General features: G+C 42.3%; 1 protein-coding gene across 3 annotated transcripts in view; it reads left to right on the top strand.

Moving 5' to 3' along the window:
- PRR5 (proline rich 5) overlaps positions 1-20,520 on the top strand; it is a 621,995-nt gene that overhangs the window by 471,173 nt on the left and 130,302 nt on the right. For all 3 annotated transcript variants that reach the window (XM_078673851.1, XM_078673850.1, XM_078673849.1), the window contains one exon: positions 13,430-13,487. In XM_078673851.1, the coding sequence (XP_078529977.1) occupies positions 13,430-13,487 (58 nt within the window). The remainder of the gene's footprint in view (positions 1-13,429; positions 13,488-20,520) is intronic.

The following is a 20,520-nucleotide window of genomic DNA, read 5'->3' as shown; positions in this document are numbered from 1 at the left end:
ACCAAAGCTTTAAATTGAATCCTTTTCCGACCCGTCAGCCAGTGCAGGGACATCAAATGTGTGGACATTCGTGCTCTGGGCCCAACCATGAGAATAGCTCTAGCCGCTGCATTTTGGACCACCTGCAGACGATTTAATAAGTACTCCGGTAGGCCAAGGTACATGACGTTGACGTAATCAAGCCTTGACACGATCAGGGACTGCACTATAGTTTTCCTGTGCACAACCGGCAGCAGGGGAAGAAAGTTTTTTAAACATTTTTAGCAGGCCAAAGTAGGTGCCGGCTCCAGTTGGTATGTGGGCCTTCATTGATAGTTGGGCATCTAGCTTAACCCCCAAGTTCTTTACAGTGCTCACTGAAGCTACTGGGGGGGGCAGGGGCTGTCTTGCGGTCACCACTGGTGCCATACTTCGCAAGGGGGAGGCCAAAGAAAATGGTCTTCGATTTCTCTGGGTTACACTTTAATTGCTTCCAATTCAGCCAGGTGACGACCTCAAACAGGCAAATATTGATGTCTCCACCTCTGAAATCAGCACCCTTCTTGCAGGCGAACAGCAGTTGAGTATCATCTGCATATGATACCATTTTAGCACCATGTGCCTCAGCTAGCAACGCGAGGGGATCCATATAGACATTGAAGATGACTGGCTCAGAATAGATCTTTGCGGAATCCCCACCTTCAGAGCGGGAATGGGGGCCGCAAAGGGGGGCGGGGGGGCAGATCGTTTGCCAACAATCACTAAGAAAGGACAAAAACCACTAGAGCACCCTTCCCTCAACGCCGGACTCATGGAGTCTCTGTAAGAGCCGGTCATGGGGCACAGTGTCAAAGGCAGCGGAGAGGTCCAAGAGAATCAACACGGCTTTTCCCCCTTTGTCCAATGTCTCTTTGAGGGCTTCAGAGACCTCCAGTAGGGCTGTTTCGGTGCTAAAATGAGCTCTGAAACCGACTGGCTAGGATGTAATACATGGTTAGCCTCCACATATGAAAATGAAATGAAATGAAAATGGAATTTGTTAAGCGCTGCAGCTGCCCTCAGGCGTCCAGGCGCTAAGACTAAAAAGTGCCATCAACAGAAACAGGGGGTTCTAATTACTGGAACAGAAAAGTGTTAAGCTGTTTACGGAAGCTAGATAAATTAGAGTTGATTCTCATATACAAAGGGAGAGTGTTCCATAGCTTTGATACATTATAAGAGAAGGAACGGCCTCCTGCTCTGGCTCTATAAATTCTGGGAATCTTGGCCAGAGATGCAGATGAAGAGCGAAGCACTTTATTGGGCAGATAGGGGGAGACCAAAGAGTGGTTGATTTCTGGGCCCAGTTTCCAGAAGGCTTGGTGAGCAATGCATAGAGATTTAAACTTCACTCTCTCCCTGATGGGCAACCAGTGCAATGTTCTTAGCCCAGCTTTTATTGACGTTCTTCGTGGGACTCCAAGTAATGCGCGAGCTGCGCAATTTAGGGTGCGTTGAAGTTTTTGTAGGCTATAGTCAGGTGCCCCAAGATACAGAGCGTTCCTAAAATCCAGGCGGGATTGAACAAGGCCCTGAATAATTATCTGCTTGGCCTCAAATGGGAGGAGGGGAAGGATTTTTTTTATCACCCTGAGGAGGCCAAAGCAAGTGGCCGCCACCTTGGTAGCCTGTGTGTTGAAGGTCAGCGACTTATCTAACCATACCCCCAGACTTTTGATGTTGTCACTGGGGGAAGGGACCGCACCCATGCTCACGGGCCATAACAACCCCAAAGTAGAATGGGCTGATGGGCCCAAGAGCAGGCGCTCTGTCTTGTCGTCATTGAGCTTCAAACAGGAGCTCATCATCCAGCTCTTAACCTCTTCCAGACACACTGCTAAATTAGGCAGTGATTGGAGGCCACTCTTTTGCACAAGGGAAACCACTAGCTGGGTGTCGTCCGCATAGGAGATGATGTCAATTCCATGCGGACGAACAATCCCAGCCAGCGGTCTCATATATGCATTGAAGAGCGTTGGGCTCAATGAGGAGCCCTGAAGTACTCCACACCCAAGAGGCCTGCTTGACGAGACGGATGTGCCGTCAAAGACCTGGAAGGTTCTATCAGTTAAAAAAGACTTGAACCAAGCCAGAGCCTCTCCGGACACACCCAGGTCGGCGAGACGGTTCATAAGAATTTTATGATGAACCGTATCAAAAGCAGCACTCAGATCGAGGAGGATCACTGCGACTGCCCCCCCAACCCCCCGATCTAAGATCCGCCTCGCCTCCTCCGTCACAGCTAAAAGGGCGGTCTCTGTCCCATGTTTAGGGCGAAAGCCCGTCTGGGAAACATCAAGAAGATGATTTTTCTCGAGAAACTTCGTCAAGATGGTGTTGATGTGTTTCTCGAGGATCTTGGTTGCCCATGGGAGCAAGGAGATCGGGCGATAGTTACTGGGATTGGCTGGGTCAAGGGCAGGTTTTTTCAGCAAGGCCCGAACCATTGCATGCTTCCATGCCACGGGTACCATCCCGCTCAAGATGGAGGAGTTCAACAACTCCATGAGAGTGGGGAGAATGGTTTTACTGGCCAGTACCAGCGGGCCTGGCGGGGCAGGGTCACACGGAGAGCCAGATCTTGTCTGGTGTACTAGAGGCTCTAATGTTTCCAGATTCAACAAAGGGAAAAGGTCTAGCTTATTTTGAAAAGGAATTACTGTATCCAGGACCGGATCAGTGCTTCGGGTGAGTTGTTCAGTGACTGGGTCTGGAAAGGAGAGGTAGATTTTGGTGACTTTATGAAAGAAAAAATCAACCAGCTCGTTGCATCTAGAAAGAGAGTTACTATTGTCTGCCACGGGCGGGGGGGGTTTTGTCAGAGATTTAACTATTCGATATATTTCTTTAGGCTTGGATTTAGCCAATGTTATTTTCTCATTATAGTAAGCTGCCTGTGAAGTTTTGATGGCAGATTTATAGGTCCTAATGGCGTCCCTGTAAGTGGATTCATCAATGGGGTCATAGGTCATACGCCATTTCCTCTCCAATCTTTTGCAGAAACGCTTTTTATCTCTAAGTTCCTCTGTATACCACTGTGCAGATTTGTTCTGTCTCTTTGACCCAGATAAGTGAAAAGGGAGAATCTGATCTAAAGAAGTGGTGATCCAATTATTATATTCGTTGTTATTTACAGATGGGTCATTAGAGAGTAGTGGTCTGGTGGAACTAAGGACCTTCGTCCAATTATCTTCAGGAAGTTTGGACCAATTTCGGATTTTCCGGGACGAGAAAATGGACGGTGGAGGTTTGTAAGTGGTCCAAGTGAAGGCTATCAAAAAGTGATCTGACCACGGTAGGCAGCTAATAGTGCCCACTCTAAGACATTCACAATTACTGAAAATCGGATCTAAGAGATGGCCTTTTTCATGCCTTGGAGAGGGGACTAATTGCTCTAATTGAAATGCAGCTAAACTTGACATCAACTCTAAAGCCGTGGTGTCAGACGGATTATCAAAATGGACATTAAAGTCTCCGAGTAAAGTAAAATTTGAGGGAGAGGTAGCCAGATCAGCAGCCACCGAAGGGAGGGATGTTTGAAATTGTCCGATGGGTCCGGGGGGACGATAGATGAGGATGCCAGTAAAACTGTTGTTAGGGGAAAACTCGATCACGAAGGGCAGACTTTCGCAATCCTCAATCTCTTCCGTCAGGCAACGGCAAACATAGCTATCTTTATAAATAATAGCAAGCCCACCACCTTTACCCTGAGGTCGGTCTAGCCGAACTATCTGGTAACCAGGAATAAGAGCCTGCACCAGTTCCGGCTGAGAATCTTGACTCAACCAAGTTTCGGTCAGGAAGATCGCATCAGGTGTATGTTCTTCTAACAACAAGGAGATTTCTAAACTGTGCCTAAGGAGAGACCTGCAATTAAGCAGAAACATGGAGTAGGCCTTTACCTCGGACTTGGTGGTTTTAATAATTAGCTCCGACTTGCAGTGCGGGCAGAGGCGGGGCATCTCCAGTGGATGTATAGAATGACAGCAACTAGGTGACATGGGTGGGCGAAGCTGATGTAGGAGGCTCGAGTTATATGACCTCCTATCTCCCACAAAAAGACCAAGGGGGGTAGCCCCTGGGCCCGGTCGGGCGCGGACGGGCGCAGATGGGCTTGCCATGTCCTTATATCCGGTTTGAGGAGGGCGTGAGGCGGCCAGCAGCTGCAGCGCCACCCTTCCCTCACCCAAGATGGCCACTATAACCCTTTCTCCCCGAGCGTCACGAGGTAGTAATGTGCGCTGGGAATCGGGGTTCGAGGGGGCATAAGGATGTGCAATATAGTTCTCAAGTCAACTAGGCAATGTACAATATGTAATAATTAAAATACAAGTTAAAAACGAAATGTTTTAAAAATGAGCAAACAGAGCCTCCGGCTTCCGCCTCAGGGGAGAGACACTTGTAGAGTCAGCGCGCTGCGCTGTCAGCCTAATTAAATACTCTGGGAGGGCGGGAGGCGACCAGCAGCTCCAGCGCCACCCTTCCCTCACCCAAGATGGCCGCTATAACCCTTTCTCCCCGAGCGTCACAAGGTGGTAATGTGCGCTGGGAATCGGGGTTCGAGGGGGCATAAGGATGTGCAATATAGTTCTCAAGTCAACTAGGCAATGCACAATATGTAATAATTAAAATACAAGTTAAAAACGAAATGTTTTAAAAATGAGCAAACAGAGCCCCCGGCTTCCGCCTCAGGGGAGAGACACTTGTAGAGTCAGCACGCTGCGCTGTCAGCCTAATTAAATACTCTGGGAGGGCGGGAGGCGGCCAGCAGCTGCAGTGAAATGAAATTCACACATTTTCCCAAAACTTTGGAAAAGAAGGGCAGTAGAGATATTGGCCTATAGTTTGAGGCCAGCGCAGGATCAACAGCAGGCTTCTTAAGTAGAGGATTTTCCATCTATCCGGAACCTGACCTTTGAGCAAAGAAGTATTAAAAATCGGGTTGACCGCTGGATTAATAATCCCAGCTATAGAGAACAGTGCCTTGGCTGGGCAGGAATCTGTAGGGGAGCCTGACTTAAGAGTTTTCATTATCTCCAGTGATTTCTCCAAGGAGACCGGAGGAAACTGGATGAGGCCAGAGCCTGCTTCCAGGTTAGCCGTGGATCCTGGCACTATGATTACTTCATTCGCCAAAGGCGTAGTCTCCAAGAGTTTTAAATATTTCTGATTTAATGTGAAAGTGCCCCGCCAGAAGACTGATCCACTCATTCGTGGGCATAAACGGCCTTTCCACCATACTAGGGGAGGCGAAATCTTTCACAATATTAAAGATTTCCTTGCTTTTGTTCCCTGCGGCCTCAATTTTGGAAGCGAAAAACTGTTTCTTCCCCTTGCGGATTTTCTTATAATGATCTTTCAGGGCCTGTTTATGACTAGCTTTGTCCCCAGGGTTAAAATTATTCTGCCACACTCTCTGCAAGCGTTATATACAAATGCATAAATGTACTGCAGTGCGAGGCTGCAATTATTTAACTTAAGATGCCCAAAGGCAAAAAAAGGCACCCCATCAGGCACTGTGGCTGCCCAATTTGCTAATTTTGTAAGTGGAGAGCAGGGGCACCATGAGAATTTTTTTATGACTACGGTGGCACCCAGAAGCGTGATGAGCCCTCTAAGACCCCTTAATGGTGAATTGAAAGTATTTGGTGGCACCCTATATCTCCCGGAGTCTCCTATATATGACCCTAGGAGAGTTATTTGTTCCCTTTACAGCAAATTTTCTTGGAGCTTGCATTTTAGTTGTCGCTCTATTTTGTAAAAACCCTTGTTGTGGAGTCCAAGACTGTTTAGCAGCTCTTGTAAAGGTAGAAAAGACTCATGCACAGGGTATTGGAATATGAAAGGATTTATTGACACAGCTAAGGATAATAGTGGTTTGTTGCTTTTCATAGGTATTACTTTAGGAAAATTATGCTATTTTCACACACCTGAATGATATTTACATTGACTGCTAATAATATATTTAATCTTTTTTTGAGTGTGCTGAATGGTGTGGGCGTTGAGCTGGGTTCCTTAATTCAAAACAGTGAGAGGGATAACCCAAACAATAATTTTATTTGTAACTTGGTCAATGACTGTGAGGAAATGCCAAGATTAGGAAATGAAGTAGAAGAAATAGATAATGAACAAAATATGGGAGAATGCCAAACTGAGATAAGACTGACTTTGTGGAATATTGCAGGGCTCAAAAGAAACCAAAGGGATGTAGTATGGCAGGAATATATTGAACAAAGCGAAATAATTTTATTACAAGAAAAATGGGCTTTGGAAACCCCCCACAAAGTAGGCTTTAAAACATTTAGTGCTGCTGCTATTCCTTCAGTTAGATTGTGGGCCTCAGGAGGTCTTGCTATTTGGGGAAAAATCACCCTAGGTGTCGACAGAAAGCAGATAATTTCCCATGTCAGGATATGTTGAGAATAAAGTTTTTAGCACCTGATATAAGGGAAGTCTACATAATAAATATATATTGTAGACCAAATTTAGCAAGTAAGGAATCTGAGGTTATTGAATATTTAGATCAATGTTTAACCTTAGTTAAACAAAGGGCTCTGATAATTGTGGGGGGTGACTTCAACCGCAAATTCGAACCTGTTGTTGGATTTGAAAAGATTTTCGAGGAAGAGGATACGGCCAATGACATCCCATTACTAGACAGTAGTCCAGTAGTATCCTGTACATCTGCTGTTGCGCAGCTAACAAGATTAGTTTCAGGTCACGGCCTACGGGCCTGTAATGGACAATTGCCTTCTGACAGCCCAAATGTCCCCACATTTAGTAGGGGCAATTCTAAAAGCTGCATAGACTATATATTGCTATCTATTCCCTTGTGGTCAATGGTATATGACTTAGTAATTGAGGATAGATCTGAGAGTGATCATTATCCCTTATGTCTGACACTTGCTGCCCACCTCTTTCAGTTAGCCACCTTGAGGGTTGGAGACACTAGCAGTAGTGTTAATGAGCCATTATTAACCAACAATCGTAGTAGAGCCCTTAAGTAGCCCTCGATATGGGGAAATTAAATGGCTATTAAAAAGATCTATGACACTTTTGTAGAGATCGTTTCCCTGTATATAGATCTACCTGTAACAGAGATTCCAATTATGGAAATACACCATAGATTGGTAGAAGATCTAATGCCTACATTGGGCAAGATCCCGAAAGGACGAAAAAAGGGGGCAACGCAGGTAAACACATTGGACAACCCATGGTACAATAAAGAATGCCGTGAGGCAAATAAGAAACTCATCCAGGCAATGAAAGCCAAAGATATAGTGATCCTAAGGGAAAAAAGGACCCAGTATAAGAGATTATTAACCCAAGCTAAAAAAATCTGGGAAGATAATATCTGGACTGAATTAATTATTGCTGCCAAAACAGATGACCAATCAGCTTTTTGGCACTTGAGATCTAAAGGTAATAAAAAGGGGAGATGTAGCAAATACCTTTTTTTAGATGTAAATACTTGTGTAAGCCATTTTTCCCCCCTCTATTTTACATCCATTAGTGATATCGAATATAATCCACAGGATTATGAAACATCTTGAAGTAGTGTGTTGTAATATACTAATTACTATTTCAGTCTCCCCACTGTGGTTCTCTGCCTGTCTGCTCAGTCTGTAGTGAGGTCACTTAGAATGTTGGAGTTGGTTTGTATCTAGCTGGGAATCAGTTGGTGTAATGGGCTGAGCAGAGAGGACCTTGCTCCTGGTGGGGCATTTCTAAGTACTACCAGAGATTACTAGTTATTAATAAGGATCTTCTTGTAACTATATACCTATAGATCACTACATGAATAAATCATCTTATACCTTCTACAAGTGATGTCTGCTCTATTACTTCGTTATAACATAGTGCTTCATTATATTTTAGTTTGGATAAAACAATGGCAGCAATAAACGCAGTAAAACCAGGAGAAGGCACCTGGATATCAGGAGATCTATGGAGACATGATAAAGAGGTTTGGGCCCTTATATCAATCTTTTATGCAAATTGGTCGCCACAGGCGCACCTATACCGGAAACATTGAAAGGGGCTGAGATTGCAACCATTTTTAAAAAGGGTAACCCTTCGCACTGTCAAGCGATTAGTTTAATTGATGTTTTACAGAAGTTATATGCACGGCAAAGTTTAAAGAAATTGAATGATTGGGTTGAGAAACATAGTATTTTATCAAAATATCAGGCAGGTTTTAGAGCTAAAACTAGCACAATTGACCAGGTTTTTGGATTTCTTTGCATAATTTGGAAATATACTATATTCAGGAAAGGTCATCTATATATTGCCTTTGTGGACTTCAAGGCAGCCTTTGATCTTATCCCCAGAAACCTCCTTTGGAAATCATTGAAAGATCCGGGGGTTCCAGGGGAAATCCTCTTGCACATAATAAGACTACATGAGGATAACTTTGCAAGGATTAGATGGGGTCCAATGGGTGAACTCACTGATCCTATTCATGAAAAAGGGGGTGTAAGGCAGGGGTGTGTGCTGGCCCCCACCCTATTTTCGTTGTATGTTAATGATATTCCTGAACAACTTTTGGGCTGCGAACATGATTCTCCCAAATTAGGAAGGGTGCCAGTACCAGCACTTTTATTCGCTGATGATACAATTTTAATATCCCAAACCCCCAACGGTTTGCAAAGTTTATTCAACACCTTTGGGACATACTGCGAAGCTAAGGGCCTGGAAATAAATTCTACCAAAACAAAATATATGGCAGTTAACCCACATAAATCTTTTTTTTTAAATTAACTGTCAATAATGAGAAGATAGAATATGTGCTTAATTTTAACTATTTTACTCCAAAACTCTCTGCCAATAATAAGAAAACAAGAGAATAGTTTGTCCAAAGCAGTATCTCCTTCCCTCGAGGTGTATAAATATAGGGCGCAATCGGCATCCTTTTACTAGGCAGAACTGTGGGGCCCCACGATTATTAATACTTTTATGGCGGACGAAAATACGTTTTTTAGAAAATTATTAAGTCTTCCTGTGCGCACACCGCTAATACCAATAGTAATGGACCTAAATGTACGCTGCACTGATGATCAGGTAATTTTACAGCCACTATTTTTCTGGGTCCGTCTGTTGTCTACAGACGAACTCGCTGTTGTTAGTGGTTAGAGGAAATCCTTTGACTCAAAAATGATACTGGGTTGCCATGGTTAAAACATATCCATGATTGGTTCCATAAACTAGGACTTAAAGCATTTTTGTGAGGACCCTCTTGGATTGTCCATGGCTTCAAAAAAGTTGTTAAAGCAAACCTTTTGGGCTTTTAATCAAGATATACACTGTCCCATTATTCAAAACTTAGGTACATTATCTACACGGTTCCTCTTACTGAAACCAAACTGGAACTTTGAATCATTTTTGGATGAAATACAACCACAGTTGTCTAATACTTTATATTTGAAATTTCGCTATGGTATTTTACAGATAAATGCAAATACAGTAAAATGGGTCCATACCGATGGGGATGTAAATGGGGATGTTGTGTTTTATGCCACACAGGTGCAATAGAAAATAAATTACATCTACTATTCTTCTGTCCAGCTTATATACAGTGTAGGAGGAAATGGATTAAACCCATTTTCCGGCTTCTGGGCACTAGATCCTGCCATGAGGCGGAAAGAATATTGCAAACAGATACCACACAAACAGTGGTTTTTAGTGTTGGCAGATACCTGTTTGGCGTAAGTTTAATAAGAAAAAGAGTAGGGTTGAAACTTTAGACTATGTGTGTACCTTATGTACATATGGAATTCATAACTAGGTTTATACTAGTTTGGCATTGCACTAGAGGAAATGTGTTCCCCTATATATTATATTAGGTGTATGCTATGAACTACGCATATTTTAATAGATTTTTAATAAATTAGACCTCTTAAATGATAAAGTATGAATTCATCTTATGAATGTCCGAAATTAAATGCTCCTCTGCGCTATTTTATTAACCGATTGATCAAATTGTGAAATTTTATGTATATTTATTGTTCTTTTTAATGTTTAAGAAAGGTCTTGTATTGGGATATTGATTCCCAATAATTGCGTATTTGTCTGGCGAAGTCCCTTTTTTTAATTTATTTTTGGTCATGACATGATGTTTTTCCATTGTGAAGTGCATTAACTAAATGTAAAATCTTTTATGTTTTTTTAAATCGAAATAAAGATCATTGAATTGAGTGTGATGACGTGCTGACAATGCCACGTTTCTTAGATTTGAAAATGGTACCCAATTATACAGCATTCGACGAGGTGAGGGGTTTTTGTGATTGTAGGAATCGGCCCATGCAGGAGCAGCAACTGCTGTAGTCTATTGCCATTTGTATTTCTGTCTGCCACCTAGGGCATATTTGTGAACTAATGTATTCAGTTGAGTAGTGTGTGCATAAAAAATTAACAATTTTTAGGAGTGGCTGTCAATTAGTTATTGAGTGTTGTTTATGTGCCTAAGGCCTGAGATATTAGGCCATGGCAGCCAGGCATTATGGGCAGCCCCTGCTGCTCATGGTTAAATTACATGTGTAGTGTGGATTGGGCAGAGATGGTTGGTTGGGCGCACAGCACAGCTCCTGGCTGCTGCCCAGGCCCTGGAGTCAACAGCACCATGCTCAGTGTGGGTTGGGTGCAGGGCCTAGCAATAGGCCAGGCTCTGAGGATAACCCCTGCTAGGCACTGCCTTTGTGTGTGCAGCAGCATTAAAAATGAAGTATATCATTAAAAAATTACAATTGTGAATAAAACACATTTAAAATCTGAGTTATGGTTCTCACTCAGATTTGGCAAATCACTTAAATTCTCCTTTTATGGTTAGCATCATACACCATAACTCACGCCACCGGCTGTGCAAAAAACACCAATTTGACAATGGTACAGAAACAAACAAAAGCTGATTAGGATAATAATCCGGTGCCAAGGCAGTCCTTGTGGCCAACCCTGCTGTGCACAGCTGAGCGAGATGAGAGTTGTAAATAAAAGTTGAGGTCAGGAAAAAAGTATATAATCAATTATCACCAGAAATTCACTGAAAAACAAAGATTAAAGTGGCATTATAGTTAGGTTTGGTAATAATATCTTAACATATGTTAGAAAAAAACATAGAAATTTACTGAAAACAGGATGTTATCTCAGTATTGAATACAGTGGTTCAAAAAAAAAACATATGAGTGGGAGAGAGCTCCTCCTTCCATCCCCCACATTCAGTTTGTAGAAATGCTCACCATTCCTCCTGAAGCCCATAGAGTTATTGCTTTTCATATTCAAATGCCATTCTGCAACCCAGGCCCTGAATGAGCTTTATTGACTCTCTACACAGAAGAGAGACATTTTTAAAGCACTTTGCATAGCTTTTAAAGCCTTCGCTGGAATAGGCCCTGACTATTTGAAAAATAATTTCATTTAGTATACAAAGCAGATCCCTTCAATCAGCGCTACAAAAAAAATGTGTTGTTCCTCCCCTTAAGCTGGTCTCTTGAGGAGGTAAAAGTTTTATTAGAAGCACTGCTCTACAATTGCATGATCAGCCCCCGCTCTTTGATGTTCCCCCAAAACGTTTTAACTTGCCTCTATGGCAAGTAAGTGTGCTCCACTTTGATCACTGGTTAGCGCCAAGATGCCTTAGAGCATTAGAGTGCTCTATAAAACCCAAGAATCAAATCAAAATCATGGTCAAATTACATTTCATATCGTAACATTTATTTTTTGAATGTGTGCACGCAGGCTACTCTTTCATCTCTCGCACCAGGGTAGTAAATATGCTCATCAGGCAAAATCCATGGACACGGTTTCATTCCTAGAAATGACAGATTTAAATGTACAACAAAGTCACAATACTTCCAGTTCTATTGTAAGATCGGACGTTTAGAACTTCATTTACTAACAAAAGAGAACCGCATACATTATTGCTGTTCCAGATATTGAACGTTATTACCCGTGCTGAGCACTCCTTTCTGTAAAAACACTAGTCCAGTAACTTAAGTGAGGCCACCAGACTCATCCCACGCTCACCACTGTGAGTTCCTGCAGCTGTCTCTGAAAGAGAAACACCACAAGCCCCGGCTTTAAAAGAATGAGACAGCTCTAACTTCAAGTTGTGTAATGTCAGACGTGGCGTTTATGTCTACTTTTATCAGAACATGCCCAATGTAAGGGAGTCCTAGTCGAGACATTATTTGGATGTTATAACAGAACTCCGTAGGACATATATGCAATGCATATGAGTGAGTGTGCATGTGTCTGGGCGAATGTTGCAAGTCTCGCTGTTCTTCCGAAAAGGCTCGTGGTTTCGGGACTCATTACATGAGCATGATGCCAAAAACCATGAATATGTTCTCTAATTTCCGGATACAGCATCATTTCTTGATTTTTTTTTTTTTTTTTTTTTTACTCTTTTCTTGATTCTAAGCTCTGCAATTAAAAGGTGTTCCCATTAACTAATTAAACAGGGTGACCTAAAAACGTAGGTTATTCCATAGTCCCTTAGTGTGAGTCCCTTGTCGCCAACTAATCTGACATTTCGCTATATAAATATGGCTCTTGTATAGTGAACATTCCTTCACAAACACTAAACAAAACATGAACCTTTAATCTACAGTCCACTTTCCTTTGTTGTCAGATATTGCAGAAAGCAGACGAATAACCCCATCTTGTGCGCATACAGGGAGATTTCTATATGGGAAACAGCTGCTACATTAAAACCTCAGTCTGAATAAATACATTAACATATTTGGTTTTCTATTCTCCCCAAACCGCACCCAGAACCCAGCAATATAGAACAATGGTTCACTTATTGTTTTTTGTTTTCAGTACTCAATTTTCAGCTTGAAACTAATATGCATCTTTTTTCAGTGCCAATTTAACCAAACTAAACCTGTAATAAAAAAACATGTTATAACGAGGTATCTGTCTTACTGGCCAGCAAAGCCACCTGAAGCACTGGGTGACATTTACAACTCGTTGTCCAGTGCCTAGTAGTATATTTTCTTGTCACCTGTTGCCTTGATGGCATTGTTGGATACAGGTACCAGTTGTGAATGGTTTATACCTACCCGATATTTAACTGTATTAATATTACGTGTTGTCGCTGTTGCCTTTACACAAGTCGTTTGTTTTTTTACCCAATGCTGCAATCTCAGTCTTGACTTTGATGGGTAATTGCAAAACGTTTACTTAAAAAAGTCAAAATATTTTGGTCTTCACTTCAGAGATTTACACCCACGCACTGCTAAACTATGCGTATGTTTTGCACTTTGAGTTAGAAACACAAAATGATGTAGATAGAAAAGCATGTCAACAGTAGGCAGGTAGGCAGAGGAATCCTGCAGAGAAGAGCGCCTGTTAGCAATTACAGTGATTTAGTGTTAAAGGAAACTTGAGGTTTACGTGTCCTTTCCTCTTCCAGAACCAGCTCCTCACAAAAGGCATGGTAATTCTGCGGGACAAGATTCGCTTCTATGAAGGTAATTGGCATGAGTGTACGTCACGCATGGCATATGTTTTATTGCATCCAGCTGTTATTTACTTACATTGAAGTTCCACGAAACACTAATTCGAGTACATCATCATGTTAACTTAATGTGAGAATTCCGGATAAAATGGTGTGTCCTAGTCTGTGATATTTCTTGAAAATGGACACGAACTTCCATCATAAAATGTATGTGGGAGTTCAACGGTGGCTGCCCCACTGTGGTAAGGCGGGTGGCGGTCCATCATTCCTACCGGCCTCAGAGAGGGATTCGCTAAGCAGAGGGTCTGGACTATCAGGCCTGGACTTTATCTAATTACTCACTGGCTTATGGGCACTGAAGGTGGCCGAGGGCTGCTGAGCCCAGGCCCTCCTGCGCACAGAGGACAGACAGCATGCAGCCTCACCAGCTCTTACAGGCGAAGCCTTCCCCAGCGAGGCAGTAGAGGCAGGGTCCTAGGCGTAATGCATGCAACCTGTCAATCATAACAGCCTCTACCTGTTCTGTGTGTGTATTAGTATAGCGTAAAGGGACAGAGCGCTGTGTTAGGTGAAGGGTCGGGAGGGAGGCTTATAAAATCATGTACATCAAATCGGGATTACACAAATACAGATATTTAGGCAGTGGGAGATTGTGTTTTGCCCAGAAACACACGATGTTGAGTCTAGCACCAAGGCCAGGATTCAAACCTCTGTCCCAAGGTTCCAGAGGCAGCAACTCAAGTCGCTAAGCCACATCTTCTCATCTGTACATGCTGCTTTGCTATGCCTTGTGCTCCTAGGCCTCAATAGATTCAGTTTCTGCTGTATGTGTGTGTTTTTATGCATGCACTAATATATTTTGAATATTTGTATATTTGATCGACATTTCTGCTATTTGTTGCTGATAATTGTGTGTGAAATACTGAATCTGCCTATTTCGAACACCAGTTCTTGTGAGCATATGGTGACAATGCCAAGCTTGTTTTGGGGGATTAAACTTGTATTATATTTCAGGAAAAAAAATGTTTTTTCATCAGAATGGCCAGGTTCGGTTTAAGAAATCAAGCCTATTTATCTAAAATTAAAATCTGTTTTTTTTTACGTTGAAATGACTGCATTTTTTAAAAATGGCAGGCTGATGTTTAGACATATTTACTGCATTCCAAAAATTGTAAAACTGTTATTTAAACAGTAATTCAAGCTGAGTTTGGGAAGGTTATTGATGACATTGGCTCTGTAGTCCTTAATCGAAAAGCTTTAATGATAACAATACTCTGGTTACGTGCCTGGCCATGCAAAACTAGAGTAAACCATCTGTGGTCCAGTCTACATATTGACCCTGTGTAATTTATCTCGCTCTACTTTCTGTGCTCTGTCATTTGGAGACTTTTTATTTTTTTCTCCCTGCCCGTTCTGAGCAGATTCTCAATCCTAACACATGGATGCATATCTACCTGGAAGGGACAGTATGGACAAAGGACCTGAGGACTTTTCGAGGTTGATAGACAATGTGTCATTGGCATTTCAGATCTTCGCTACTGCCTGGTACATCACAACTACAATGAACTGTCCTGTGCGGAAGTCTTCATTTTGAATTCATATATCTGAAAAGTGTACTGCCAGGCCAGGTCTCCCTGAAATGGAACACAAGCAACCCAGGACCAATGTTGCCCTAATTAGGGCTCATCAACCAGTTATAGCTTGGTTCCAGGTCGGGCTGGAATGTTCCCATTGGAGCAGGGTCAAGTATGATTTGCCTGTGGCTGCATCAAACTGAGGTGGCATGATGAACAAAATATCGATGTTCTGAGATGCAGCCCTCAGTAAATACCAGTGGCTGAGATTAATTTAAGCAATCCATCCATCACTTTCTTTTATATACTTTAAAGTGGCATGTGCAGGCTCTGCCGTGGGACCTGGCGTCTCTGAGCCCAGCGCCAGGGAAACCTGTTGGATTCCATCCTGGCTTTGGAGGGTACTGCAAAAGATCTGCAGTGGCGGCAACTCGACTACAAATGGATCAGTAGCAGACACCTTTCCCTACCCCGCCGCAACTAAAGATGATGGTGACAGGGTCATTGATGATGGCATGGAGAGGTCATCTGAGAGGTGGAGCTCAACGGACACTGGTCTCCAGCGGAATTGCTGGAATTGTGAGCCATTCGCTTGTCATTGAAAGCCTTCCTACTGTCTAGCAAGGTGAGACTGGTTCAGGTCCTCGCTGTCAATGCCACTGCCATGTGGTATTGCAAAAAGCAGCTCTGGGTGTGGTCCTGGGCTCTGTGCCAGGAAATTATGCAGCCCTGGAACTGGCTGGTCCACTACCTGGTGGGGAACTTTAAACCCCATGGCAGACAAAACCGGTCGGCAACACTTCACAGATCATGAACGACATCTGCACACGAATGTGTCTAAAAGTGTCTTCTTACTATGGGGAGAACCCTGGCTGATTCGCTTCACCACCACCGAGAGCACACCATGTCAACCCTTTGACACACTTGTGTTCCCAAGAAGGCACTCTCTTTCTCAGAGGTAAAGTCAATTTAGAGTGGATCACAGGACTCATGTATGCCTTTCCGCTTCTGCTTCTTCTGCCCTGAATTCTGAAGATCAGGAACGATTGGGCCCAAGTTATCTTAGTGGCTCCAAATTGAGCCAGGATCTGATCAAGTTGCCGTTTTGGGAGGCCCCTGTGTTGCAGCAGCAGGGCAAAGTCTTGCACCTGGGCCTGCAAGTTCTGTACGTCTATGCATGAAGACATTGCGGCCTCTGTTCGAGGTCTTTGGCTCCCTCTCCCAGGACCCACGCCACTCGGTGCTTTGTTTGGAAAAACCTTGTGACAAGACCTGAAGGGTTTCCTGTGCTTTGTGGGCGTCTGCAGTTAACTGCCGGGGATCTACAGCAGGTCACACCTTCTCTTGAAGGGGAAAAGGTTTCTCCTGAAAGGGATCCCGCCTTCATGCAGGTGCTGTTGGACGCCTGAAGGGCTCATCCAACTGGATGAAATGAAGTGACCGTTTCTATCAGTGTTAAGTGGTTCTGATTGTCTAGTGAACAGGGTGCCACCAGGAGCTATGTGTATCATTGGCTGGTGGAGTTGAAAGACTGAGGGGATGGGTCACGAGGTGTAGACACAGTTTCGTGACTGTTTGATCTTCCTGCAATAAGAAAGTTTGACAGTTGCATGTAACTGTAAAGTGTATATACAATGCGTGTGTTGGGATTTCAATAAAGAAGTTTGACAATTGCGTATAACTGTAAAGCGTATATGTGCATCTCGTTTTGATTTCAGTGTGTGTGTGTGTGTGTAATACAAAGACAAGTGTTTTTAAACGTACAATGTGGAGTCTTTTTGTGATGAACGCAGTGTGTTATGAGGGGGTGTTAAACCAGCGCTTTACTCTCAAGCCCTGAGGATAAGCCTGACTGTTTGGTCAAAGCTACCAGAGGGGGACCACAGATTATTAGATAAGTGTATCATACTCATTCTGTTTGGAACAGTGGGTTCTGACTAGCTTCTATGTGTCTTAGCCAGCGCGAAACTGCGGCGTTTAACAGTGAGCTATCTGCAGTTAGATAGAGTATTCACAATAAAGAGTGTTACCTATGTCAGTAACTTGTTCGTTCAACATATTGGTCTGTGCTTATCAGGTTCTAACTGTGCCCATTCTATTTGCTATCTAACAAAAGCATAGTGGTTCTCCAAAACGTGCTGCTGTTAGTTGAGCTAACACTGAACTTAGCATCTTAGTAAGTCTTGTCTTGATCACATCATGGCATAGGGCGTTGTTTATCTAAAGTCCTCATCTTACTCCTTACACGTTATTCAGCAGTTGAAATAACATTTTTAATATTAAGACACATGGTTCAGAAAATAGTTCAAACTTTCTGTATTTCTCTATCTATTTTGAAATGTCCAGTAGAATATCTCTTCATGTTTTCTAGATTTACATTTATATGCAACTTTTATATTATTCTGGGTTTTTTTATTCTCTCATAAGCTGCTTTGCTAATACTCATCTGCTAGAGCACTGCAACAAAATATATTTGTATCCATAATCAGTGATTTTAATAACGCATGTTGAGGCAGCCTTATTGAATCTTCAGAAAAGAACGGGAGCTCCTGTATAGACTGATAAACAGTCCAGATATTTATTATCTGTAAGCAGCAATATCAATTGTGAAGTTTGGAAAATTTAACATTGAATTCAGAAAGTTCAAATTACATATCCCTGATATCTAAGCAACGAATACTGCAATTGTCACTAGTGGATTGTTCCATGTGAAGTCTTTTACAAGTATTACATAGTTTGCTTTAATTCTCAACAAAGTACATAACAAATTATTACAACTGTGCAAATGTGCTCGGTGCTCGTGCAGAAAAAAAATGTGTATACAGAGTTCAAGAAAAAGACCAATTCAAAACAAAGCACTAGTTTTGGGGCAAAATGTATTATGTCTATCCAACAAGTCAAGTCTAGACACTACATTTCCTGGACAAATTTTCCACACTGTTGACGATGTTTCCACTGGAAGGTGATTTATGGGCATAAGTGTGAAATTCCTTTAAAATTCAATGCGTTTTCTAGTACGGATCTGCAGTTAATCTAAGTTTTTGTCATGAATTTGTGACAATAGACCAAATGCCTAAAGTAATAGCATGTGGGGTACCACCTGGATTTTTCAACCCCCTTCCACTGTTCAATGATTTACATGCAGCCCTTGGTTTGTTTCGTAAAAGAGCACCAACCTTGTAGCGACATGGAAGATTCTCACCCACACTGTGACTGAAAAGCATGTTGGAGTATTAAATCTACCTTTCATCCAGTCTGGGACAGACATTTTTTGAATAGAAGAGATGTATTCGCCCAACCGGTTCCTAGTTATAAGTTATCTTGTATGTATAGAGGTAGCCTATCTAATTCGATTCACTTGGTGCTACTGCCTAGGTAACTTCCCCTACACCGTCCCAATCAATGAAGAGTCTGTGTTTTTTTTTTGATTCGGAGATATTCATATCCCATCAAATGAATATGGTGGTAACTCTAACATCTAAACATGATCATGAAAGATCTTCTCTCTGCTTCTTTTGTACCACTCTGTCAGCTTAGTGAAGAGTCCCAGCCTTCTAGAGATGATTACTATGAGACATATTGGGGCTGAATTTCATAAGTAAAGACTTGTGAAAAGTGAGAGAATACCAAACATCATTCAATCCTATTAATATCAGGCATTGTAAAAAGGCAAACGATGACAGTCAACAAACTGGTGAAACGACAGTTTAAACTTCTGGAGCACAACTCTCAAAGTGCAAAGAAACTATCTGAGAATCAGGACATATTGGAAACCTGCACTCTTCGGGCAAGCATTAAGTAACGAACTGTGTTTTTTTCAATGACGTGGCAAATGAAATAACCTTCTACATACATACTAGACTGCCTACCCCAAGTGTGTTTCTTTCTGTTGAGATTGTACTAATGTATTCCTATTGGGTTAGAGTTGATCACATGAATACAAGAGCTAGAGCTATCCATATGGGACTGGTAAGATCGATATTTTAAGATTCTGACACTTTCTAAGTTAGTGCTAAGACTGCATGTTGAGCATGTAACAAAACCTCTAAATATGACATAATTGATATTATGGGGGAGTGAGGCAATGTAAGGAATAACTGCAGATAGTGTTGTAAATAGTTTAACAAAGCATTAGTGCGTAGGCACTTTGTGCAACCATTGTATCATTAATCTAAAAAGTTCAGTATTTTATTTCATATTTTTGTTCAGATATTTCTTTCATTGCAAATCAAAATGTTGTCGGAAAGACACTTGCTTTATTATGAGAATTTGAAATAATATTAATGCTCAAATGTCAGGAGAAAAGAGATTTGAGTAAATTTGCAGTTACCGACTGCACATAGAATTAGCCTGCAGTACCTGAATATTCATGGTGGTCAACCATGTGAATTGCAGAACAAATGAAAAAAACTGGAAACATAATGCATTCACCGTCTAAGAACTTGCCACATTGGGAATATTTCCTGCAGATGCCAAAAGGTCGCAGAGCGGAACAAAATCTTTTGCAACATTGTGCAGATATTACAAACCAACCTAGAGCTTTCTTGAAACATATTTGTACTACTGGATTAAAAAGATTTCAGGTTAGGCTACAAAATTCACACTACAGAAAAAATACATTTCTGAGCGAACAACTCCCAATCAGGCTTGAGCTACCTAAACTATTAAACTTGACTTAAGTAGGACTGCTCCAGACCTATTTTACTTCACTTTCCTGTGCACTACCCAGCCCTCACACCCGTACGCACCGAACGGCCTTCAAAAAGATCTCTGATAAAGAGGCCCTTTTACGGGAGCCCGTCAGGCATTGCAACGCTGGCCTGACGAGGAGCAAATGTCCTATAATGAAGCATGACATCCTCCGGGGTGTGTAAGGGCATCACGAAGAAAGACCTCCCCGCCCCCCCACACCCAGCCAGGAACTGCACACCCCCTTAAAAACACTGTCTCTTCGGGAGCTAGTGTGCAGGACCTCATAATTCGGCTCCCACCCTCCCTTGTAAAACCCGAACAACTTCCAAACCACATACTTTACTCTTTTTTTACATATTTACCACACTGTGTATTTTGTGTTCTGGGACCTCTTTTTCCGAGCCACCACATTATGTTCCTGTACTGAAAAGGGAAGTTTGCTCTGGTGACTAACTGCTCATGTCTTCATCTGCGCACACCCAAAGCTGCCAGTTGGCACAGCGATCTGTAATTTATCAGATCGTTTTGCCAGAATTGATATTAGCTACTTTCTGAAGTCGGTGGCTGTCTGCACCCAGATATTGTCTACTAGTGTAAGCAAATGGAGAAGCAGGTGGTTTGATGTGGTAGTTTTAAATGAATAATTGGAATTGAGCTAGTCCTTCTTAATATTGTGCGTGTGGTTGGCGGTAATGGGCACTAGCTCTCATTTTGTATCTGACTTGCCCAGAGTGACAAAGAGAAATGCAGTAGTGAACGCTAGGAGGAGAAAAGGGAAAG

Source organism: Lissotriton helveticus, chromosome 1_1, assembly GCF_964261635.1.
Source record: "Lissotriton helveticus chromosome 1_1, aLisHel1.1, whole genome shotgun sequence".
Classification (NCBI taxonomy): domain Eukaryota; kingdom Metazoa; phylum Chordata; class Amphibia; order Caudata; family Salamandridae; genus Lissotriton; species Lissotriton helveticus.
This window is presented reverse-complemented; position numbering and strand designations above follow the sequence as displayed.